We start from the raw sequence: 27,761 nt of genomic DNA on the forward strand, positions 1-27,761 counted from the left end.
AGCAAAGGTTGTGCTATGATTAAACAAGCTAAGGTAGCAAGAAAGGTTATGATTGAAATTTACAGTTATTCTGTAGAAGTTGTTCTGTAACTGTGTGATCACAAGTGGCTTGCAGGAGCCATGTTGGACATAGAAACATAGGACATAGTTGTTGGACAAAGAAAAAAAAGGGGAAGCAACTTTCTATAACTTAATAAATATTTTTACCCAAAATCTGCAATTCTGAAACCTCTTCCACTTTTAAAAGACTTCAGCTGCATTAATGTCTGCAGCATCTGACATTATTTTCTCTCATTCAAACAAAACCTTGGTTTCTCATGACTAGTTTCAGTTCCTCAACAGAAGATAAACAGATAATGCATCTAATGTCCAATCAGAAAATTCGAATTAGCCCATTTACCTATAACCTCTCATTTCATTATCTTAGCTGCTTATATCACTTTCCTTATTTTTCCATAACATATTTGTACTGAATTTGATGCTGTATTGATACAGTAATGCATGCATTTATCAGATGAAAGGAATGATAAGTGAAAAAAATTTGAGAAATCCTAATTTAAAGTATGTAGGAATATGAATGTAGACGTGTATAAGGTACAATGTGTCTGTAAAGTCATGAAGCACTTTTGATCGGCCACAGGAAAGCAGCAAAACAAGATAGAAATGTGAAATCTTCACCGAACAAAAGAAAAACCTCTTAAAGTTTTATATCTGAGTAATGTTACTCAGGTATAAAACTTTGATAACTATAGAAAACTATGATAAGTTTTAAATCATAGTGCAGTTTGATGAGGGCTCCATTTTTTGCCTGACAAACGTCTAAATGATACTCAAGTTCTTCCCATACACGGTTAAGGACATCTGGTGTAACAGAGTAAACAACGCCTGTGATTCTCTGTTTTGAATGAATAATGTCATTGATATGTTCACTGAACACATGTTGCTTCACATAACCCCACAAGTAAAAATCCAAGGGCGTCAGATCTAGGGATCATAGTGGCCATGGATTGACACAACCCCTGCCTATCCACCGCTGGGGGAATGTTGTGTCCAAAAACTCGTGAACAATATTGGCATAGTGTGGAGGAGCACCATCATGTTGAAAGATGACACCTTCTGGAAATTGTGGCACTGCATACATTTCCAACATGTCAAGGTAGTTGCCAGCCATCACAGTCTGCTTAGCAAAGAAAAATGGTCCTATCACTTTAGCATGCATAAGGCCACACTACACATTCACTTTAGGGCTGTTATGTTCATACTGTGCGTAAACCAGAGGGTTTTCAGCAGCCCATATTCGGACGTTATGGCGATGAACATATTCACTAACATAGAAAGTTGCCTCCTCGCTGAACACAATCTTCTGCAGAAATCGGTTATCATTGTCGATCTCATGAAACATATATGTAGCAAATGCAAATCTTTTGGGTCTATCTGTTGGTTTTAGAGTGCAACGGCTGCAGTTTGTAACCCATTACATGTAGATGTTTCTTTAAACACCTTATTAATTGTTGTCTTGCTTAGATGCAATTGTCAAGCCCACACATGCACTGGATTTTTAGGGCTTCTTAGGTAACTTTCCCGTATAGCTTTTACAGACTCTTCACTGACCGATGGCCTGCCAGAACAGGGTTTGTCCAACAAACTGCCGCTATCCTTCAACTGCTTATCCCTCTGATTAATGTTATTCCTATGTGGTGGCAGTCTGTTATACATGTGGCGATATTCATGTTGCACTTTGGTTACAGATTTGAATTTGACAAGCCACAGAACACACTGAACTTTCCTCTGTACGGTCCACATCTCAACTGGTATGGGCGGGCTGATCTGCTGCTTCGCAGTTCGCAGTATTGCGTCATCACCTGTGTGCACACACACACTTCCACATCAGACTGCGGAAACTTGTAGAGTTTTCCTTTTGCTTGGTGAATATTTCACATTTCTATCTTGTTTTGTTACTTTCCTGTGACCGATCAAAAGTGCACCATGATTTTATGGACACACTGTACATAAACAGATTATGTAAGATCTTGAATTTACTGATTTTGAACAAGCCCCCCCCCCTCCAAAAAAAATCAGTTGACTCCATAAAATGCAGTTTAATGTGTAGATAAACAATTATGATTCAGTAAGATATAAATATCAAAAATATATATATTTTCTTGATCTGTTGCTTTTAGTGAAGGAAGAAGAAAACGAGAAGCTTTGTGTTTTCCGAGATGACAGAGATTGTCAGTTTACTTTCAAATACAAGCTGGATGAAGAAGATCTGCCTATTGTTCATGCTCAAAGGACCAAAGGTAAGAAAATATTATTTTATTAAAAAAATATTTTTAGTAATTCTTTTGGGAATTTGCGGATTTTGAAATGCAAATTGTAAGCATTGTTAAATATTTTAAAATATTTTCTGTACAGCTGTGCTAAAAATGTTCGTCACTATTTTTAATTGGATATTTATGTACATTTCTGTATCTTGCAAAATTTTAATTTCTCTTTCTCTATCTTGAACATGGAGACCTTTTGTAAAGCATATAGTTTCAAATACCATGGAAAAATTGAAACATTTAGTTTTAAATATTTCTTATGGTTGTAACATTCAGTTTTAAAAATTTATATGTTGTGTGTTTATAGGAAAAAAAATCTGATGTGGATGTTGCGTGATTTCCTTGTACAGCCTATAATATTGTACACAATTTTTTTTTTTTTTTTTTTTTTTTTTTGCTGCATTTCATTTAATCTTATTTTCTCAAATTTCATTAGAGATATATTTTTCATTTTCTCACTTCCCAAAAAGGCAAAAATACATAAAAAGTCAAAACATATTTATTAAAAATTGTAAAATACAGAAAAACATAAAACACCAAATACATTTAAAACCAGTTAAACAATTTTTCCATTAAAATTAGAATTTCTACGCAGAAACAAGCAATTTGGTCACCAGATTTTTAGGTGCAAAAAACTGAAAGTTTACTTTTGGTCCCACTTCTGTTAGGCTTAGTCGCACTTAAACAACTTTTAAATTGTTGATAATTCTACAACTATTACATGCTGATTAACTAAAGGCATAAAAACTTAACCGAAACATAAGAACAATGTAATTCATTTATTTTTTAAAGCAAAAAATGCATAATTTATCAACATATAAGACTAAAAAATCTAAAAAATCTGATGTGTACACCTCATGACTAGTATGGAATATTAAATTATACACATTTTTTCTTGCATTTCATTTAAACTTATTGGATTGAATTAAATCTATTCTGTCGATAGCGCATAAACCACAATAGAATAAATGCACTCTTTAAAATTCACTATATTTGTTTACCATAGTGATACTCTGGCACTAGGTTCACTTAGCAGCATTATATTTCATTCATAACTCAGAATGCACAAAATTTCTATCATTTGAAGAATTATCTAATTTTTGCCAAATGTTCTATTCAAATACTATAATAAATCTAGAATGATGTATAAAAGAAATTAAGCAAACAAAACAAAAAAGAAACAGTTTTTCACAGTCAATTCAGTATTTCTCATTCAATTAATTCAGTTCTCACTTCCTGACAAGGCAAAAATACATAAAAACTCAAAATATCTATATTAAAAATTACGAAGGAAATCTGAAACACTTATTTCCTCGAATAAATTCCTGAATGAGATTAAGCATGATTTAATTCGCAATAATAAAAGAAGGCCTTATCTTTGTTGTTGCGAAGCTTAGTTTCTCTAGATTGGCAGCAAATCCGCTATTTTGCTAAGTTGGAAATGTAAACAAACATGTCCACCATCGCAAAATTCATTAGGCTCAGCTGCACTTAAACGACTTTTAAATTGTTGATAACTCCACAAATATTGCTTGCAGATTTACTAAAGGCATAAAAAACCTTAACCGGAAGATAAGAACATAATTCAATCATTTTTAAAGCAAAAATGTACAGTTTACAAACATATAAGAATAAAGAAACTGAGATCACTGAGCCGAGTAACAGAGTGCATATATAAATTTAAACAAATTTAAATTCTTAACAAATACGTATAAAAGTAAAAAAGCTAATTTAAATTCTAAAAAAAAAAGGAAAAAGGAAAAAACTTTAATTCTTAACTTAGAAACTTTTGAACTTTAATTCTTAAATGTTAATTTCTAAGGGTACCACTTTATTGGAATTACTTTTGGTTTTGACTTTTACCCTTGCCTACATGAATGACGAAACACGAATTGAATGATTGGAGAGTTAGGTTTGGAGGCAACTTCCCCTTGATAAGTCTGTCTCCCGCCTACTCTACGATCATTCACATATGCATTTTTTAAAAAAATTGTTTAATTTAATTTTAATTTATTAAATTATTAGATTTATTTTCATGGATAGATTTTGCACTTGATTTGCTTATGCTTCTGAATTTAAATGATATTGTAGATTAGTTCGAGAATTAAATCTTTTACATGTTTGCATAGTTTTAAATTATTTTAAATTATTTTGGCTTTTTTCCTTTTTTTAGAATTTAAATTTGCTTTTTTACTTTTTTACTTTTATATGTATTTGTTAAGAATTTAAATTTGTTTAAATTTAAATTTCATTCCTTGCAGCGATGGTGCAAAGAATATTTAATTAAATATGTATTTAAATTTAATTTTTTTAATTAAACTCAATTTATTCTTATGAAACAAGAGTGCATATATATATACTTTTGGTGCAGCCGATTGCAACCAAAATACGAGGTGCACATCTACATGCTATAGCAGTCGTATATACAAAATTTCAACTTTCTGGGGCAACTCGTTTTTGAGTTATGCGAGATACCTACGTACGTACATACGCACAGATGCCTTGAAAAATTTCTTTATAATTCATTTTAAATTAGTTTTACAATTTTTTTGGGGAAAAGAGTTCTTTATCCTGCCCTTATGTACAGATGTCATACAAAAATATCGTTAAATTGCATTCAATAACAGTGAAAATTGATATTTTCATTGAAATATGCTGCCCAAAACTTTTCGCGATTACAATACTTCCTTTTTACTTTGTACAAAGAAGTAAAAAAAAAAAAAAAAAAAAAAAAAAAAGGAGCTCACTAAGCTGAGTAACAGTGTGAATAATATATATGTATAGATTTATATACTTTTGGTATGGCCAAAATTTTAGCTTTCTGAGGCTACTGATTTTTGAGTTATGGGAGATACAAACATAATGTACAGGTGTCATGAAAAAATGGTCTTCTGCATCCATTTTACAATCTGGTTTGGGAGAAAGAGTCCTTTATTCTGTCCTTATGTACAGATTTCGCACAAAAACGTCATTAAATTTTGTTTGATAGCAGTCAAAATTGATATTTTTGTTGAAATATGATATCTAAAATTTTTAGTGATTACAATACCTCCTTTACTTTGTAAAAGGAAGTTTAAATTGTCGAAAAGAAAAAATGAAGAAATATATATATATATTCAGTACAATTTACCTATATCTGTATGCCTTGCACAAAAAAAAAGGGGGGACAGTTCTGCATCTTCCATTCTACTGGACCAATTGCCGAACTTGTGTTTTTATGTCTGGAAATGCGACTTACAGTATGTATTAGGTTTATATATAGCAAGTTTTGTAAAAATTGCATGAATAGTTTTTAAAAAATTAGCTCTTAAAATTTTAGTTCCTCCATGTTAATTGGATTTGGTATGTATTTATTAATATTTCTTTTTTTATAAAACTTATTTGATTCTTTTTTTCACATTTCAAAATTTAGGTTCATTCCAAATAAAATTCACCCATTTTTTATGATTTGTTTTTAAAATTTGTATTTTTGAATAATTTTTATAAATTTTTCAAAAAAAAATTTTTATTATCTATAAAATTTTTACCATCGTCTTAAAGCTGATGTATATCTAAGCATACCTGAAAAAAATTCAGAGTTTTTTATTCAAAATTTCCTAAGATGTATGTAAATTTACGTTTTGGCACATTTTGAAATTATGCGTATTTGCTATAAACAATAATAATGATAATGAGTTTTATGCAATTTTTTTAAATTATTTGAGAGAAGAAAGATGCTTTTTTTTTTTTCATTCTTGCATCAATGAAAAAAAAGGAAAGTAAGTAGGTTACCATGAATTAAGTATTTCACCAAGTAAATTATTCTTGGTGCAAACTGAAAAAATGCTCCAAGACAAATATTTAAATTTGTCCATAAATTTCTCACCAAAAGTTACAAAATTTGATATCTAGGCATGATTTGAATGAAATATGAAAAATAGAAATGAAATGTGGAAAATAATTGGTATATTATTTCAGAAAATTTCCAATTTTATGTCAAAATACCTATGTTAGAACAATGCTTTATATAAATCTAATATATATCCTAAGTCGTGCTTTGGAAACATAGAAAACAAAACGCTAGTTAAATTTGGACAATCGGTCTTGTAGAATGAGAGATATAGGAATGTCCCCCCCTTTTTTTGGTGTATGTGCGCAAGGTGTACCTTTTTACGTTCAGTTAATGTAACTACTTAAAATCACAATACCATAAATTTTATAATAGTATTTAATCATAGTTCAGTATATTAAAAATTAGACATATATTGATTTACTGTTTTTAATTACAAGCATTAAAAGTTTCCTTTTTGATACATGACAAATAACAGTACAGTACGAAGTCTTTAATCTGGACATCCATAATCCGGAATGATCTATGCGTTTACGCATGCGCATAATACCTTTACGCATGCGCGTTTAATGTATAACGGATGGTATAAGCTAGGCTAAAATTATCTAATTATCTATTTCAGTTAATGTTGCAGATTGCGTTGTTCCTTAATCTTCTAATTGTATCCGTCTTATTATTTTTTGCATACTGTTAGAGGAGTTTTATAAAAAGTAAGCTTGAACTTTTGATGATGTCAAAAAGAGTTTCCGATTCTGCAGCTGCCAAAGGATCTACAAAGCAAAAGCATGTTCTGATATACCGCTTCCAATAGTGAAGAAAGTGACAGAGAGGTTATTGAAAACGAAAAACTTTCGATTGACAAGTTAGTCGGTATTCTCGACACAGCAATTACGGAACTTTGAACAGTGAAACTGAATAAGAAATTATGTTTGTTTATAGAATTAAAGAGAAAGTATTAGCACAAAAAACAAAGCAACTTAAACAACTTACATTGAAAGAAATGTTTAATAAAGTAAACAAATAAATGTTAAGCTTTTTTTTTTTTTTTTTTTTTTGTAAATTTTGATACTTTTTAGATCATAATTGCTCTTTATTTCATAAATTAGGGTTTCATATTTTTAATTTTATAATTTCTGCATGCTATCTTACCAGATTTAAGTTGATGATCTATAATCCGGAATTGCCGAAATCCCGACGATTCCGGATTAAAGACTTTGTACTGTATATATGAATTTCAATTTTTGGTCTTTCTGAAAAATTGGTTCTAAATTTCCTACTTTATATATATATATATATTAATTTTTAGCCTGCTGATTTTTTTAAGCACTTTAATGTAATTTTTGCAACTGTATATTTCTATTTGAGCTTCTGTAGTATTTATATATAGCATTTAGATATTTAAGTGCTAAGCTGCTTCCTTTAAATTCGCTAACCCTATTTGGCTTTTAGTTTTCCTCTAATCAAAAATTAAAAATTTGAAGATAATTCATTAAATTTTTTGTATCTCCATTTTTATTGTGAAATTAAAACATCTAACTTTTCTTTTAATTTTTGCTATCAATTGATTCTTGATAATATGCATTATTAACCTGCCATTCCTGTTGTTATATTTGTCTAAAAAATTATTCAAAACTAAATTTGAAGAATATTTTTAGAAATGTTTTCTCTCATCTGGTGTAAAGAAAGACATAATTCCTTTATTAAGAATTTGGCTTTATATGCAGTTACAACTTTGGACTGCAATGCTTTATTTATTTCAGTTTGAAACTGATTTCCTTCAAAATGCTGTTCACCCTCATCAATGATTTGTCTTTTCATGTTATATGTTTCAATAATCAATGTATATCCGATATTTGTAGATATAATTCTTTGATAGGGTTTGTATTTGTTGCCCAATGCATATCCATGTGATCTTTTAGTGTTATTTTTAAACCCGACAAGAGGGCATCCTTTCATTTGTTAGATATAGGAAAATATGTTATCTGTACAGCTTTAAAAAGTATGCTTAAATTTTTAAAAGCAGCATTTTGCATATAAAATTTAAACTAGAGCTGAACAAGGAATGTATTTAGCTTGATTATTTCTTTGTCAGATTCGGAAGTTTAGCCATAAACTATCCTAGGCCTTTAACTTTTTTAATGTCGAAGTCATATTTTTCTTATGAACAACTTCATTTACTAAACCACTGCTATTTCCGTCCGTTTTTTTTATATAATAGACAAAAGTTTCTCTGATACTTAGTGGGTTCATTTTTATGCACTAGCTCAGCGAATTTCAAAGTGTTAAATTTTGTGAATATTATGTGTATATATAAACTAAACCTCATTTACAGCAATAAACAAATTTTCCAAGCCTTATGTAATTGATTTTAATGTTTTAGTTTCAAGTTTTTTATTTCAAATCTTTAAATCAACAGCATTATTGCTCTCATTTTCTCTCTTCTTTTTTTTTTAAAAAAAAAGCCAAAGAAAAATAATGGAATAACAGTTAAAAGCAAACCGTAGCTTATCGAGAATCCGTCAAGGTTACATCAACCAAAAAAAGCACGTATGCTATGACTGTGTTGTTACCTCTTGCTTGTTCTAAACTGCCTCTAAACTATATTGCTTGGTGACAGTTTTACAGTTGATGGAAAAAAACATAAGTACCAAAAGAAAAAAAAAAAATTTTTTTTTTCCAAGCATAAAGTATTAGATGGATGTGGCATTAATAAAAGTGTTTTCATATTAAAACCTAATAATTGTGTGATTGGTATTAAAAATAAAGTATTTCCTCTTTGCTTGGTTAATAATAAATTCATAATCATCTTGAATTTAATTGTTATTACTACTTAAGAAACATCTATATTTCATTTCAACCTTCCCCCCTTTTTTGTATGATGTGTTATATTCTGAAACAATACCTTTATTAAATACTTTGGTTTTATTTATTTACAGATTGTCCTGAGCCTGTGAACATACTAGCCATTGTACTGGGTGTGATTGGTGGTATTATTGCTGTAGGTCTGGCTTTGCTCTTGATATGGAAACTTTTGACTACTATTCACGATAGAAGAGAACTTGCAAAATTTGAAAAAGAGCGTCAGATGGCACGATGGGATACGGTATGCTATCATTTTTTAAATTGTTCCTAATCTTAAATATAAGCATCTTCTTACACTTTCCCTTTTCCTTTCTCTTATGTTTAAAAATGCAATTCCCAATTATGTGTTCATTGCTAACAGTTTACTTTTTCAATCATTTATTATATTTGAGAAGAGGGAAATTCACCTGAGGAAACATTCAAATATATGTATTTATTAACCTAAATTCCTCTGTTTCCTTGATATTGTGATCTAAACAAAGCAAAACCTTTCAATTTTTAACTTTTCCAAGTGAAGAATTTATAATAGTATCTTATGTGCATTATCTGGAATACAAAATTTTTATGTTAAGATAGATTGTTATATAAATATTAGGCCGTGCCAGAAATTTCTCTCATAATCTGCATACACCTACTTTATTTTATATAACTCATATAACTTTGCAACCTTATGGGGGGGGGAGGATGCTTGATCAGATGATTTGTTTGATGATACACTTTCTGCCCCATCTTGTAGATAGCAGGCTCAGAATATACATATTGCATATAGACAGAATAGAATCATGAACTTCCCATCCTTAATGACTACTTTTCAATCAGGCGGTGCTTAAATTATGGTCTGGGGAATATTTTCTTAGAATAAAGTGGGTCTTCTCTTATGTGTAAGAATGGTTCTTAAAACTAACAGTTTACGTTGATATCATTATCCACCACATATACTCGTTTATGGTTGCATTTTTTTTTTTTTTTTTTTTTTTTTTTTTTTTTTTTTTTTTTTTTTGAGGTTTTCAGAAGTGGTCTTTGTCACCATGCACAATTGGTCAGAAATTGCTTCCATGTTTAGCTCAGTACTTTGACCTCATTTGTATTGAATATTTTTGGGACAAAGTGCAAAAATCAGTTGAGCACTCAGAAATGCTGCTGCCGAGCTTGAACAAACTTAGTGTTGCCCTTTTGTGAGTGTAGGTTAATATTAATATTCCTCAGGAATATTATCTGTACTTTGTTGAGTCCATATCAAAAGAAATATCAGGCTAAAGATCAACCACATATATATATATATATATATATATAAAGATATGAAAATGTTATAGAAAGTTATTAACAAACTTAAATGTATTGGGAACATATTGACTATAGACCTTTAAATTACTGATTTCAGTCTAAGCACATCCGTCGTTCACTTTGCGTCACCCTCCCTGCAGTAACCCCAATGTGAAAACTCTTGCCCGATCGCTGTGCAGAATTAAACATGCACACTTTCATTTGGTCCTGTGCTTGTTATCTAAAGCATGTCTCTTGCTTGGCTGCTTCTGTTCGTTGTTAAAAATGTAATGCATCATAATCAAAGTTGTGGGGTGTGGATTGGCACCATTGTAATGTGTCATGCCATAGATTAATCAACAAGTAATAAAGATATGTTTGGATTATCAAGTGATTTTGTAATTCTTCAAGTTCCTGGAATCTTCTACTGTGTAACTGTTATTTCAGTGATTTAACTTTAATCCACTCACAATTGCAAAATAAATTGGTGTCTTCTCTAGTCAAGCACTCATCTAATATCAAATTATCTGCAAAGAGCTAAATTATCATAAAAATTGTAAAAATTTAATCAATTAGGATGGTTACCTGCTGCCTCAGACCCCAATGGAAAATTTATTATTTATTTATAACCTCTTTCAGTTTCCATAAGTGGGGAGGGGGGAATCCTGCATTATTTCAATTGTGCATTCCCAGTGCTTTTGAAGGTCATTAATTTCTGTGTGTAGAATGTGCTTGAAGTGTGCTCATGATAAATTAATTTTGTTTCCTCTTTTTGTTGTTAATGTTATGCTCATCAATTAAAAAAAATAAAAATATCAATCTCCACCAGATTCATAATTATTTTCTTTCAATCATATTGTGTTAAATTAGAGTCACTTCAGTAAAATAAAACTCAAGTAGTTCTGTGAATTTTAGAATTTTACATTAAGTGTTTTGTGAATAAAAAAGGTTCTAATTAGTGCAGCTAGAAATATTTTGTGTTATCATCATGTAGAAAAATGCTAGTAAATAAAAATAATGTTTGAAAATTTAAATTAAATGTTTTATGAAGCTGAATAAAATTTTATGGCATCAAAAAGTTTAATTTTTCTTGATTGTGTTTAATAAAATTAGATTGGCATCAAAAAGTTTAATTTTTCTTGATTGTGTTTAATAAAATTAGATAACAAATGTAAAGATATTATTTAAAGGTTATTGACATGATTAATACAGGTGTTTCAAAACTCATGAGCAAAAGTTTAAGGGGTAATAGAAAACATCTAAACGAGCAATTTTCACTATACGATGCATGGGGAAGAACAACTGGTGAACCTCTAGGAGGTGTCCGTTAGTGACATGAAGGAACAAAACACCAAAGGGATAGAGGAGGTACTAAATAATTGTATTGACAGCAAGTGTGGCAAAATTACAGAAGCTGATCAAAAGAGCAACTACTTGCGGATTACCTTTGTCGCAGGTGTTAAATCTGCGACATAACAAGTGATTTTTCAAACACACATGTCATTTTTTTGGACGACATTAACAGCAACAGAGATCCTAGTAACTAAGTCCTTATCGGAGTAAGTGGGGCTTTCGTATATGAGACTTTTCGAATGGCCCCACAGGAAAAGGCCAGACAGTAGAGGTCGGGTGAACATGACAGCCAGCCCCAACCAATCCATCACCTTGGAAATTCAGCATCTAAAGTGATCCACACATCCAATCTGAAATGGTTGCTCCATTGTGCTGGAACCACATACATGCTTGTATGTTGGCTGCAACAAGTTGAAGTAGCTGTGGCAATACTTGTTGTTGTATAAATGGGAGGTATGTTCTGCTCTCCCTTCGTAATGGCAAAAGGTATGGGCAGATCAAATGGTCACCCACAATTCCAGTTCCAGCACAGACATTTATGGCGAAATGTTTCTGATGTACATGAGAACGTATGTCGTGAGGATTGCTAGATGCCCAATCATGTGTATTAGAATTGCCTTCACGAGTAAAGGTGCATTTTTATGTAAATAACTGAATCTGACTAAAATCAGACTGTGCTGCTAGCTGATGCAAAAACCAATGTGCAAACTCGACATGTGGTGCATAATCTGCAGGTGTCAAGGCTTCCCCTTTCTGTACATATCCTTTTATCTTTTGGTAATTTGGGTGTAATCCTTCGTCCTGTAGTACTCGCCAAATAATCGAGTGGAGCACATTTACGGCATGGAAAATCTTTCGTATGCTAATATCTGGATAATCTTCCACTCTTTGCAGAATGTCCTCTACAACTTGTGGCATCCACACACTTTTGCCATGCCCTGTATCATGCATGCTGGTGACAAAGGATCCCATTTCATACATGCGCCACTGCAGTCAAATGAATATTTTTCTGTCTGACACAGGTCTTCTTAGAAAACGCTCTCTGTACAGTCTTTTGTCTTCCAGAGCATTTCCATTTGCAAGACCATACTTAAAATGCATGCCTTCCTCTTCTTGATTACTGTACTTTGACATGCCTTCTGAAATCCACACTAGAAATGACAGTGTATAAGAAAACTTGCACTTTGTGCTTTCCATTGCAGCACCATCTAGTATTTCACAACTTGCTCTCCATCCATGCATTATATAGTGAAAATTGCTTGTTTAGATGTTTTCTATCACCCCTTAAATTTTTAGCCATGAGTTTCAAAACACCCTATTTATTTTTGAATTATTTTAAAAATGGGATTATTATTTAAAAATTTGAATCCCAAGAATTTTCTAATTATTTTAAGAATAAAATGAATATAAACTTTGAAGGTTGAAATCTGAACTGATTTTGTCTGGCTTTTGCCAATAGACAAAAATAAATCTGCGTGCTCATTGCAGATATCACACGATAGCACAACAGTGAGGGCTAACATGGGGAAAACATATGTGCATATCTTGGCAAACCTCAAACCGAACACATTGAAAATTATGGCGTGTAACATTTGTTATCAGAATTATTCGTAAGTGGTTCGTGTGATAAATTTTCATAAATTATTCACTTTAACAGGTTTATTTGGTTATTGTTATTCCCATTTATCATAGCGTATATATTGCTATGTATAATTAATTACATTGCTTTAGTTAATTTAAAAGTGATACTTCAATTTTATTTCATGTTTTTAATTTATTTATCTAGAAAGAATTTAAACAAATATGTTATTATTTGCAGGGTGAAAATCCTATTTATAAGCAAGCTACATCCACTTTTAAAAATCCTATGTATGGTGGTAAATGATGATCATCTTCTGTACTGTAAATAATCATTTTTTCCCTCTTTTCGTTTTGTTTGTTTGGTGCTATGAAAAGCCATTTTGGGGCAGCCATGATTTTTGACTGTATCTGAATTGCCAACTGTGTTTGAGTTGGAAAATTATCACCTGAATTTCAATTAGTGAAAAAGTAAAGATTTTAGAAGACAAGAATTTTGAAGATCTTTTTCCAGTTATACTAAGAAACTTTACATTGTGGTATTTTTCTTTAAAAAATTAATCTCTTAACCATTGTGCCATTATTTTAACACTATTTATGTATGTGCTTTTTTGTTTGTTTGTTTGTTTGTGTGTGTGTTTAAATGCATCATTTCATCATAACAAATAATCTGTAAATTAATGCTTTTAGTTTTGAATTTAGAATTAAGAATACCATTGCCTTTGTGCATAGTATAGACTAGATCTCAATGTGTTCATATGAAATGCTGTTGGATGTTAATGCTTCTGTCTTTATAGGGCTGCTTAGTTCTAGTTAAGTGTTAGAGATTTTTCAATCTTTTTCTTCCAATATTCATTTAAAGTGATATTTTTTAATAGCCAGGTGCACTAAAGCATTGATATTTAAATTAAATCAGTCTATGAAATTTCCCGGTTTCATAAAAAACTTATGTGCAATGCAATTTTTTTATTTTATTTCAATTATTTTTTTAAGCAGAAATATAAGCATTTGTATTATAGAAAAATTATTCTATATAGTGCAAATATAATATCTAAAAGTGCTTTATCTTTTAATGTGTATCACATAAGAGTGTTATGTAGTATAATTGTAATAAGTTTTAAACTTCATTGTAACGAATCTCTTAAATTAACATTTTGCATTTATGCAAAGCATTAAGCTTCATTTTGCACAACTTCTGAATCTCTTTTATTATCACATCTTGCATTCATTATGGTTTTGTAGTATTTATTATTTTCTGATTTCTATTTCATATTGCTTTACAATGTACTCAGTGTCCTGTAAAATATAGCCTTTTACTTTATTTTGTGAAATAACTTAATCATATGTTTTGCCAAATTTTTGTTGTATTTGGAAGAGTGATGTGTTCTTAAAATATGACTTGTGTTTTTACAGTCATATGTTATGTATTCACGATCCTATGGAAAGTTGTATAGAGTCTTAATGAGGCCTTTTATATAAAACACTCCAAACTGTTGACGACTTTCATGAAAAAACTAATAATGGCAGCTTTCTATTATCAAGGTTTGGATGTGTAAATATTTGTTGTAATTAATTATTGCAATGAAAAATAATTTAACTGAAATTTAAAAAAATTATGTTGGATAAATTTGTATTTTATCGAACTTAGGAAATTCTAATTATAGTCATGAAACATCTGAAAATGATGAAACTAAAGTCTTCTAATAGTTTATATATAGAGAAACTTTAACTTATATATATATATATAAGTTTCTATATATATATATATATATATATATATATATAGAAACTTTAAGGCAGATTTATTAGTACTTATATATATATCCTGTAACTGATAAAAGAATGATTAATGTAATTTTTACCTGTCTTATCAGACTATGCTCGAGCTTAATTTAAAAATCATAGCAGATCATATTAAGGCATTTTTATAACAGAAAAATTGAAAAAAAAAATCCAATCACTGTCATTTGATGAAAAATAGCAAGAATTTTTATGTATTAATTGTTGAAAAATCCGAATTTCTTGTAATTATGACAATCTCAATTTTTTTCTGTGTGGCAAATTGTTACATACTAGTCATATGTATAAAATTTACAGTAAAGGAAAACATTTATTTCATTCAACTTATGCTTATTATACTTCACTCCAAATTGTTTTAAGTTATGTTTATGCAGTTTACTTTTAAATGTACTGTATTTTAGTTAAATCATTTAAGGATGAGCTGAAACTTTTATTGAAATTCATCTCTTTTTTGGGGGGGGTGAAGGAATTTACTGATGTATACAGATTGATAATCAAAAAATAAAAGTGTCCTTTTTTCCATTGTAAATGGAAGTAGTTTTCAGAATTTCTAAAAGGAGATAGAAACTAAGATCCAGAAGTAAATGATGATACTTCTGGAATATTTTATTATATGTGTTTAAATTTTTATAAATACATGTAAATGTTTTTTAGGTATAAAATAAAAATTTGTACTTTAAATATGATGAAAAAATAACCTTAGCAGATTTTAAATGCTCATAAAAATTTATGTTTTTGTTTTTTTATTTTGTGCATTCTTTATACATTTATTTGAATTTCCACATATTTTATTGTTTTAATTCCTTTCTTCCTTTTATCTTGATAATTGTACTAATAAAACTTTTTTTTTATGTATATTATAGAACAGTTCCATAAATATGAGCTATTGTAACATAGACTGACAGTTTAATGAAAAAATATTTTAAATTTTTAATAAAGAATATATTGAACTTAAAAAGTTTTTGTTTCTTTCTTGAATCTTAAAAAAATTTTCATGTTTTATGCAAGCTTGGTATTTTTCATTAATTAGATATTTCAGATATAAAAAACATATGCAGAATGAAACATTTAAAAAAGAAAACAGCACTATGCTAAGTGAATTTAAAATTACATAATGTTAATTTTTCTTAATTATAAAAGTGAAGAATTGTATAATTAACTGTATTTTATTAGGAAAGCAAAATTTAAACATATTGTTTTAAAACCTGTAATCAAATTTATATTACATTTGAAATACTAATGTAAAATATGTAATTTAAAGAAAGTAAATAGTTTATATAATAAATGATAATACAAGTTAGATTGCTTCCAGCTAGGTCATTTAAACAGAGTAAAAACATAATTTAAAAAAAATTAGATAATTAATGAAATATTAATATAATAATAAATTAGAAATGAGACAAATCAGTAAAAGAGTGATTATAAAGATAACTTAAAGGGAATTGTAGCTGCACTATGATAATGTATAACAGCTAACTAAATCAAGTCTTCAGTAAAGTCTGTATCATTATTTAAAATGCTGAGAGAAATTAAAGAAAAAATATCAATAAAGTAAATACCAAAATGCCCCAGATGCAACTGCATTTGCATTACAATATTGGAAGTAAATTAGTGGTTAAAACAATAGTTTAAAATAAATTTACTGCATTTCATAAAGTCAGTTAAAAAAGAAAATTTGAATCCAGAATGAAAGGAGTTTATAAAAAATTCTTTAGGTCAAGTTATAAGGTAGCCTGAAATAAACTAGAACGACAACTGTAGACTCAGAGATTGAACTCTTCTCATAAAATGTGTCATGGTAATGATTTCTAAAAGTAACCAGTATTTCTGAGAACATAAAATTAAATCGTTCCTTTATTTATTAGGTCGCTGATAAATTGTGCGTGTATATACATGCATGTATTACTTATTCAGTGTCCTTACTAAAAAATGTTTTAAATGATGCAAATATTCACTTTTTGTCATTTTTAAACTAAAGAAAGGAAAAAAAAGATAATTTTAAAAAATGATAAAATTTGATTTTTATAAAGTCCTTCATTCCCTACATTTAGAAAAAAAATTTATATTTACAATAAAAAGTAACAGGTTTTACTCCCATGCAACAAAAATTAATAGAGTTATTTCATTTCAAAATTTGGGCTATTTGATGTCATTTCCGAATTACTTCAAAGGGCCAATTAATAAATTAGAAGCTGATTTAAATTTCATTCAATGGTATTCTTTTGGGATTTACTATATTTAAAACATTTTTTTTAAAATTTATAATTTTTTAGTCGGCATGCCAGAAGTATTTTCACACAAGTAATTTATTAGTTTTCATCTGCTAAAAATGCATTATTTATATTCTCCTGAAGTTTTATTTCTTTAGAATCATACAAAAAATTCACTAAACAAAAAATCTTTTTTATTTTTAATTCATGCAAATAATGATAAAAGTAGGCGGCCAGTGTAACTCTGATTAAAAATCTGGTTACGACCACATGTTTCCGAGACTCCTTTGCCAATACTTTATTTTTCTTCTTTTTCCCCCTTTATAGTAATTTCGTTCTCCTGATGAGGAGGGACCTTTAGCTGCCCTCGAAATCGATTGAGTGTTTTAATATATGTACGCTAAATACAAGGTTGTTATTACGATTTTTAATGGTATAAATTGACTGTGTTTCAATACCGAAGCCTGCCAGCGTTTTCTAGAACACAAATTCTATAAAATCTCTTTTGTGAAAAAAAGTATGCTGATCAGTACTTTTCATGGCAGTTTGCATAAAAATACTTGCCATTTAATCTGTTAACTTCAGAAACCTTTTTTTTTACCTACAGATGCAAAATTTTCACTCTTTTAATTTGTGTATGGCCCTTGAATATGATTTTTAACTTCAAAATAAAAATTTGTATAACTGTTTTCACATAGCAGTCAAACATTATGTATTTTACTTTTTATAATGAGTATAAAATTTTGAGGACCAGAAAAATGTATAAAAATGTAAGTTTCATAATTTTTGCAAAAATGACATTTTTAAAATTTAAAACATGCCAAAACATGGGTGTTTGCATCATTTGAAATGTTTCTGTAATTAGAAGTTTATGTCTAGGACCAACAGCTGCGAAAATAATGGCAGGGTAGGAACTTACATGGACATGGTATGTATATTTAGATTTTAGCATATAGATAAATTCATTAGATAAAATCTGGGTTGTCAGCTGTATTTTACTTGTTCCAGTTGATTCAAACTACATATCTGATTTAATGTGTTACCGATGTATATGTCTTTTATGCTGTTTTGATAGCTAGTGTGTATAGAAACAATGATTTCACCTTTTATTTAACATTTTCTTAAGGCTCATACCGCACATTTTTAATTATTGAGTAATATTTTTAAAATGCAATTTAAAAAATTAATTTACTAATTGCTAAAAATGTGCATTGAAGTTCCAGGCTTTTAGAAAACTGCTTTTATAATCTGCTGCCCAAAATGTCCTAGCCCAGAAGGTTTCATCACTGCTGAAGTGCTTAATGAGCCAAAGAACCAGAATTTGACTTATCTGATACATATATGTAGATATCGAAAGTCATGACAAAGATTAGGCACTTGCCTCAGGGTGAAATTGAAAGAAGCTATAAGGTATTTCCCCCACTTTCCTAGCGTGGTGTAGTGGTTCTGCATGCTGGGCCAGTATTCCAGAGGTCCGTTGTTCAACTCCCAGTGAAGGCGTTGCTAAGTTTCCATCTTGCCTGCTGCCAAAAATATACCTAATGTCTCTACAGTGGTACCTGGACGAAAAGTGTGTTGGATAAGGATTCTCCGCACCCAGGATGTGGCAAATGGGTCCCCTAAAACCCCAGTCGCCCTTTAAAAAAGAGGGGAGTATATAAGGTATCAGTAGTGGGCGCAGCGTGACCCGCCTAACCAAAGAAGTTGGTCTTATGGTCATGACAGGCCACGCCAGTATATAAAGTATGTATTTTTGGTTCTTGATCTGTGTACAAATATTTAACTTGGAATTGCCGCCAGAGCGGACAACGCACAACGGCATATGAAGAACATTACCGAACAGCCACCAGTATATAAGGTATTTCTCCCACTTTGCTAGTGTGGTGTAGTGGTTCTGCATGCTGGGTCGGTATTCGAGAGGTCCATGGTTCGATTCCCGGTGAAGGCGGTTCTAATTTTTCATCTCTCCAGCTTTTCCAATTAACCTAATGTCTCTACAAGACATAAAATTAAAATAGAGCTAGAGCTGCTTGGAGAATGATTTCCTAAGTATTTACGCCTTTTCGTTTCCATCTGAGTGATAGAATCATTCAATACTGGTAATTCAGCTTAGGTTCAACAACCTTATAAATGGGCCAGCTGAATGAGAGTTTTCACGGTTTCCATTGCGTATAGTATGGATTTGAGCCAGTTTCCCTTGAAAGCCCTCCAGGAGGACATGTCTCTCCATAGGCAAACAGTACCGATAAGAGGCATTATGGAAAAATCCATTTTTGTGTAGAGAAGCATACCGTTCAAAAATTGCACAGGAAGGACAATTTATGCCAGCAGAAAACTTTTATCTATAGCTCAACAGCATTATGAGCCACCTTAATGTGCCATTTCCAAATACACATTCAATTTAAAAAAATCTGCTTTTTGTAGTCTTTTAATATTACGTATTTTTAAATACCCGGTGTAAATAAGTGATTTAATTTCAAAAAGGTAATGCAGTTACAGCTAATCAAATATGCTGTGATCAGCAGGAAGTAGCATCACCTCTTGTAGCGATAAAGGAAGCAACACTTCAACCTCGAAGTGCCTGTTTTAAAGTAAGTAGCGCCAAGAATTCATTTTAAACTCTACTGATGATGTATTTGCAAACATTGTATTTATTTTTTTAATTTTGCCTCAATTCAAGATCATATGTGTAGTTTTGTTTACATGAAGTATTTTTACGAAGATTTCTTTCATTTCTCAAAAAACTTCTCTCTCATTTATCTCTTCTCTGTACTACTTTCCCCCTTATTTTCATTACTTTCCCCTTATTCTCATTTTCGTTTTAGGTTTGAGTTGTATCATCCCAGCTCCCTGCATTAGCATGAAGTAAACATACGCCTCCACTGCACTTTATCTTTTACAGATAAAGAGATAAATTGAAATAAATTTACAGATAACTTTATCTATGCTGGTAGTGACAGTAATACATGTCCTAGGTTGGGGGAACTCCTCAAGAAAGTACTGAAATGTACAAACCTAGAGACGGTGCTGACTAAGCATTTTGCTGCCCTGTGCAATGTGCAATCTCTGTGGATCCAAAATTCTGCTGTATGGTACTTCCTCTAAATTCTAAAAATTTCGTGATCCCTAAATTTGGCTCCATGTTACTTCTCTAAATTCTTAATATTTTATCACCCCTAGGTTGCATCGGCCTTGCCTAGATACGATTTTATATCAGTCAGGGTTGCCACGCTACCTGGAAAACCGGGAAAAGTCAGGGAATTCGAAAATTGACCAAAATATTCAGGGAAAAGTCAGGGAATTTAAGTATTTTTGTCAAAATCTGGAAAAGTCAGGGAAGTTCATACAACGATCCCGCCAAAAAAAGCGATTTTTGCGCCGACGTCGGAAGAGGTAACTTTTTTGGCGAATTATGTATCACGTGAGTGTCATTCGGGTAGCTGGCATAGAGCCAATTTTCGCAGCTCCAATTTGATTGGCTTTTAGAAAGGCAAAGCAACTTTTGGTTTCCAGTATTCTCGAGAATCGCATGTGCAGTGCATGAACTAAAGAAAGTACCTGTTCTCGTATAAAACAAAATGGGTTTAATCCTAGTATATGGTACTATGGAGGTTAGAATTAAAGAATATGTATTGTAAAGAAGGAAAACCTCTCTGCAACAGACGTGGCTGTGGCTCCGTTCCATCATAGAGGGAAACAGCTGTGCATGTCTGATATATCTGTCACCAAAGCTCGAAACCGGTGTCGAAGTTCGAAGTTTATCAAGAGTTCATAAAATGAATATCGTTTAAAATTTCGTTAACCACTTGCGCTAAAAAGACGTGCCACGCACGTCAAGATGCTTTTGTCTCAAACCGCGAGCGACGTGAACACCACGTCGATAAGCATTTATCGCAAAAATGAAAATAACGTGGTGCACATGTCGCCTAACAACGAGATTATTTATTTCTCGAGTTACAGCTCTGGATTGCACTCGCAGATGCGGAGCGGCGTAAATGAGACACTTTACCGCTTGTTATATTGTAGCGCACGGCACCGCAACCGTGAAGTTTAGTCTTAGCGCAAGTGGTTAAACTCTAAAGGAAAAGAAAATATTTTTTGGCGCAAGTAAATTAATTCATGGATTAGTTATTTTCAGAGAGAAAAAAAAAAAAAAAACTACGAAAATCCGTTTTTAAAATTATTGCGAAAAATCCAAGAAGAAACGCCCTTTGATAAAACGTTTCTTCTTGGATTTTTCGCAATAATTTAAAAACGGATTTTCGTAGTTTTCTTTTTGTCAAAGAGCGTTTCTTCTTAACACGTGTTTCTCAATTTCCTGTACACATCGCGGAGAGGGAAATTCTGACCGCCAGGTTCCGTCGGCAAATCCCTTGGCAAATTTTCCCTCCGCATTCTAGCGGCGTAATAGCATTTTACTTGTATGGAACCTTTTCTTCTTTACATAGACGTTCTTTGGTTAGAATAATAATGGGATTTGGCGACATCTTGATGCGCAGTAAACGGGTCATTTTGGTCTTGGCGACAATTTTCAAAATCGTGCCAAAGCCTTACCGTATACTAGAATTTTACCGCAAAATCTTTTTTAACCCTTTTTTTTTTCTTTTTAATAAATACCTTGCCATTTTGCAGTAAAATAAAAAAAATAGTAATCAGTCATCTAGGCTAGCCATGTAATATAACTACATTCGCTAAAATATAGATGATTATTCTAATTCAATTTTTAAGTAATTATTTTTATGTTATTCATATAATTTAATGTTGCTTCTTCCCTCTAAATTTATTTATTATTAGTAAATAATATTTCCAAATTTCAGGAAATTTTCTCTGGCATAATCCTGAAATTAATTATAGCAGTATGATGACATACCATCACGAAATTTAATGCACATATTTTTTCCTTATGTATGCTGCAAAATAAATATAAAATACCTCAATATATTAAAATAGATTTCTTTCTTTCGTTTAGCTGCAGAATGTCTGCAAAAAAAGCCTTATTTTATTCCAGATTGGGAAGATTCTAATCTCAATCTTCAGTGGAGAAAACAACATCTATTATAATTATATTTGTGTTTTCAAGTGTTAAGGTTTTAAGAACATACCTCACGCAAATTAAATTTACCTAAAATCTAACCTAACTATTTAGCATTGCGTTGTGATTTATAAGGACCGGATTAGCCTCGTGTTGAACTGGTGATGATCATGAGTAATAATTAAATAAAACATACATTTGTTACCCAATATATATATCTTAAATTTTATTAAGTTTCTTAAATGGAAAACTAAACAAAATTATCAAACAAAGTATACCAAGAATAATTAAGAATAAATGTCCTCTGGGATTTATTGAATAATTAAGTGAATTTGCTACACAATACAAGTAATACCATAATTAATTTACCTCTTAGCACAGCCAACGTACATTACGCGGATAGACTGGAATTTTCTTGAAACACACCTGGAAAACCTGGAAAAGTCAGGGAATTTCATTCTCCTGTTTGAGTGGCAACCCTGATCAGTGGTTTAAGTAATAAGAATGACAGTATTCCCTTGTTATAAGACTATTATATCCCTTTATAGAAGCCTTAATATAGGAAGGCCACTTTTGCAAGTAAAAGCTGAGGAAATTCATAAAAAATTAAAACATGAAAGGTCATGGCTTTTCTTCCTCAGGACAGCTTACCAGATTTAAGCAACATCATATGATGTTTTAAAATCCTAAATCCTGTGGAAAGAAACTAGCAGCTGAAGCGTCCATCGAAAGTTTTTCAAAACAGGTGCTGGAAGAACTAAATTCAGAACAAATCTACAATATGAATGAGATGAAACCATTTTGATGTTCTCTTCCAAGGATTGGATTAAATTCTGGATAAAGGTACTTGCGTATTTCCTTGTCGACCATCAAAGCTAGTAGAGATTCCCTCAAGGTTACTTTAGTCATTCTTTCTGAATTCTGAAGGAACTGATGCTCTTTGTTTAATGAACAAGCAGTTTTGAACCTGCTTCGTTTTCGCTCTTCGTAAGAATTTTTTTCATTGATTTCTACTATTTTCGTAGGCTATCCAATTTTACCAGAAGCTCTGTTTAGAGAGCTATGAGTACATACTTTCCGCAGATAATTGTTTCAATTTGTTACTGTTTTGTTGACTATATCATGTCCATTAATCCTTTTCGGTCGTTCGTCTGCTCTTAGCTACCAAAGCATTTTTACCGCTACAGTCGTATCTGCTGTTAGCCACCATAACAAAGAACTATACTGATATATTATATTTAGATGATAAGCTTCATAATCTTACGTATGTATTACTGCTTGTTGAACGAAAAGCAATTCTGACCAGCATGAACTTAAACTGCAAAAGGGTTAATACTCAATATTTTTGGTTGATAGAATGTTCTGTAGATAACTTGGTTTAGTTTATTTGTCCCATGGGAAATTTACTGTAGGTAGATAGGGCTATCTGCCACTCAGGCAGCATGCATTCATAAATTGCATGCAAAAAAATTCTTGCAATTTACGAATGGGCCTTCATATTAAAAAAATTTGCAACTTGAACACAAAAGTATCTTAAAAAGGCAGCTGGAAAAAAGTATTCACATATATTTTTACATTAGAATATATATATAAGTTATGCATAAAATTTAGGTACATTCATGTGAATGATCGTGCTTTGTTCTTAGCTTTTACATATAATACATGTAAATTTCGACATTTTATCTTCATTTTTGGTGAAACTTTTTTTTTTTTTCCCCCAATGGCAGATTATGAACTATTACAAATGTAACCCAGTCCATTAATCTATACAAGGCTGGATGTGGTAGTCTCTTTATTATAGAGCCACCTAATAGGTGGGCCACCATCGTGCATTCGATCCTTTACGAAACCTTACGCACGCAACACTTTTTGGTGTCATTATATTCTTTCTCCCATAGACTCGAACTTGTTTTCGATTACGCAGGTAATTTCCCTTTTCATTTCCTCTTGACCGGCTTCAATATTTCTTTAACAGATTCCAGGATAGCTTTCAGTTCCTTTTTAGCAAATTCCTGAATAGATTTCATCACTACTTTAACAGATATTTGACCCACTTCATCTCTTCTTTAACGGATTTTTCACCAGCTTTCATCTCTGCTTGGCCAGCATCCATCTTTTCTTTGACTGCTTAAGCATCTCCTCTTTAACGGAATTTTTCATCTCTTCTTTAAATGTAGAAAAGGCTGCCATCAGCTGTCACAGCTGCTCCTCCATCGCTCTCGTTATTGGCATTCCATATCCCATTCCTGACACCAAAAAATGTTGCGTGCGTATGGGTTCGTAATGGATTGAATGCATAAGTCGATAAGAAGAAATAAAATTTATTATTATCCCAAGAATAAATACAAAGTGCTTAAATTTTTCTCAGAGATATTTGAACTATATCGCATTATTTCACAGTAATTATATTTTGAACTACTAAAACATTGAATAGAATTCAAACAAACGATTCAAAACAGAGAAAGCTAATCCGATCTCGCCGCAATCAAATAACAGCACTAAGTAAACATCTGATAAACAACTGATTTGAGATGTTTTCCTCCAGCTTTCACAAGCTTTCTAATCATGCACGAGAATATTTTCGTATTTTCTCGATTTTCCTGGATAGCAAAAGAGTACGATTACGAGATATTTATTTATTAAAATACGCGTTCTTCTGCATTTTAATTTATCCGGCGTAGCTTTCTCTTGAAATAAGTCTCGTGCTGCATTGCACAGGGATATAAAACAGTTTTAATCAATTCTACTATACATAGTTAAATAAATACAAAAATTGGAACAATATAGATATATTAAATCATAAAACTGAATTTAAAGAATTGGAAATAACGGAATATGTGTTTCAATTTATAGTAGCCGGATACCTGAAGGAGCTGAACGTTAAAAAAAAAAAAATTGAATTGTGTAACATTTCTTAGACACATTGAGGGTAGAATAGCCTCCATGTTTCTAATGGAGTATGTTAAACAATATGAAGAATTTTTAGATATTCATATTTTTGTACAGTAAAATTTATTTAAATATTATATAACGCAGAATACTAATACTATGTATCTACAGTTATAAAAATTGTTATCACTTTGATGTTATTATTTCTGATAGAGGATTTTTAGTAAAAAGAACTATTGTCATTATTTCAAAGTGAGTTATGATAAAAAAAATCTGATGAGGATACCACATGACTTCCTTGTACAGAACATTAATTATACGCATTTTTTGCTGCATTTCATTTAAGCTTGTTTCATTTGAGATAGATTTCACATTCAATTAATACATTTCTCACTTTGTAGCAAGGTAAAACTGCATAAACCCTCAAAATATCTTCATTAGAAATTGAAAAATATAGAAAATCATAAAATACCAAATACAGTTAACACAATTAATTTTTTTTAATAATTAAAATTTGAGTTTCTGCTCAAAAACCAAGAAGGTTAGAATATAAGGAGGGAGGGTTCGCAGTTTCCTCCATTATCGGGGAATGAAACTCCACCGAACAAGCGGCGTCCATGTTTGTAACTTCAAAACATTGCATTACGGCAGTGAAACGTACGTGTTTTTAAGCTGTTCCGTGCATGTATTTTTCACTAAAACTATGCAAAATTTATATTGAAATACTTCGCTATTCTTAGTTTTTTGTTTCAAAGTTATAAAAATGATATTTGTAATTTACTACGTACAGAAAATCATTAAGAAATAGTTCGAAATCTAAATGCATGTGCATAACATTAAAGCCTTTAAAGTTTAAAAATAGAATTTGCTTGGGTTTTATTAGCAACCTGTTGGGTGTACTTTGCAGTTTCTCCTTTAAGAAGTGATATTTATGATTTATTCACAATATTGTAATTTATTAAAGAATCATTTAAAATATTGTTGCGTGCGTACGGGTTCGTTACGAAATGAATGCACAAGTCCGATGAAAAATGAACAAAAATTTATTATTATCACAACAAATATGCTTAAATTTCCTAAAATATTCTTGCAGTATTACAATATCTCACAGTAGTTATCTTTAAACTACTCAAACGTTCAAGAGAGCTTAATTCAAAACAGCTAAAGAAAGCTAATCCGCGAATTCGCTACAGTCAACAAGAGCAGTTTTCTAAACAACAACAAACTAAGTAACTGCCACGAACTGAGAGGCTTTCCTCCTTTTATAAGATTTTAAAATCGCGCGTGAGAATTTTCTAGTACTTTCTCGAAATCAAAAAGAGATATTTCTTAAATGTTTAAAGCACGCGCTCTTGTATTTTCAATTTTCCGGCTTAGCTTTCTTTTAATATTCGTCACGCGCTGCACTGCGCGGGAAATAAAACCATTTAATTTATAACTGAACTAACATTAGCTTTTTAAATACCAAATTCGTAACACTGCCCCCTTCCCAAGGACTGCACGTCCCGGGCAGTACAATCCCTGGACAGGAAGACAAACTTACAACTAAGGCATGAATATAATAATAAGCATTACATTACAATAATAAACAACATGAACAATAAATGTAATAAATAAAACAAATCAAATGCTATCAAATACAAATCAAATACAAAATACAAATCAAATGCAAAATACAAATCAAATACTAAATACACATTTAGAAACAAAAAGGACCATGGTCTTATACTATTTACAATTATTTACATTACGTACTATGGCCATAGTAATGAACTAACCTGTCGTAATGAACGACTTTAGGTTTAGAGTTCGAAGACTTATGGATCCGAACCACGACGTCATTCAGCCTGTTTAGGACTGTGTACGGACCATTCCAAGGTGACTGTAATTTCGGACAGAGTTCCTTCCGTCGAGTCGGATTCCACAACCACACCTTGTCTCCTTCCTGGAATTGATGTTCAGTAGCTCTTGTGTCGTATCGGGTCTTCATCTTCTCCGTCGCCAAGTTGACTCGCTCTCGTGCAAAGTTGTGCATCACTTCAAACCGGGCCTGGAGATCTTGAATATATTCCTCAGGCGATGAAGGAGCATCCGGAGGGCGACCAAACAAGAGATCACGAGGCTACTGAAGGTCACGACCGAAGAGCATCTCGGATGAAGAATAGCTGGTAATCTGGTGTTTCTCTCCGACCCTAGTATGATCTCGGCAGCTTTCTGAGCAGGGTCTTTCAGACAAGGTGTCGGCGTATTCAGGTGAAGATCCTTTCTGAGAATGTATAGTCATGTCCTCAGATGCTAAAAGCAATTTGTTGTTTTTAAAGTCTAAGGAAAAATTGTATTTCCTTAAAAAGTCCAATCCGAGAATGCATGGATCTGTAATATCCGCCAATCTGTAATAATCTGTAATAAGCCGTGTGATGGTAGGCGGCACTTCCAAACGTGATGTTCACGATTAACTTCCCAGCTATGTCGATCTTATCACCAGATGCAGTCTGAAGGGTAACACAGGATGGTGTCCAAATAAGTTTATCTTTAAACTGTTGAGCTAAATCTCTTTTTCTTAAGTCCCTTTTTTTTACATCTAGAAAGAAAACAACATACATTGTGATATTTTTTACCAT

At 31.4% G+C, this 27,761-nt stretch overlaps 1 protein-coding gene across 2 annotated transcripts in view; it reads left to right on the forward strand.

The window, feature by feature from the left end:
• mys (position-specific antigen beta subunit myospheroid) overlaps positions 1-15,967 on the forward strand; it is a 64,343-nt gene extending 48,376 nt beyond the window's left edge. For both annotated transcript variants that reach the window (XM_085814524.1, XM_035355690.2), the window contains 3 exons: positions 2,181-2,300; positions 9,090-9,256; positions 13,451-15,967. In XM_085814524.1, the coding sequence (XP_085670650.1) occupies positions 2,181-2,300; positions 9,090-9,256; positions 13,451-13,516 (353 nt within the window). In that variant the 3' untranslated portion in view covers positions 13,517-15,967. The remainder of the gene's footprint in view (positions 1-2,180; positions 2,301-9,089; positions 9,257-13,450) is intronic.
• The last annotated feature ends 11,794 nt before the right edge of the window (positions 15,968-27,761 follow it).

This window comes from Stegodyphus dumicola, chromosome 4 (genome assembly GCF_044657685.1).
Source record: "Stegodyphus dumicola isolate Sdum_Otavi_A_Nest chromosome 4, ASM4465768v1".
NCBI classification, from domain to species: Eukaryota; Metazoa; Arthropoda; class Arachnida; order Araneae; family Eresidae; genus Stegodyphus; species Stegodyphus dumicola.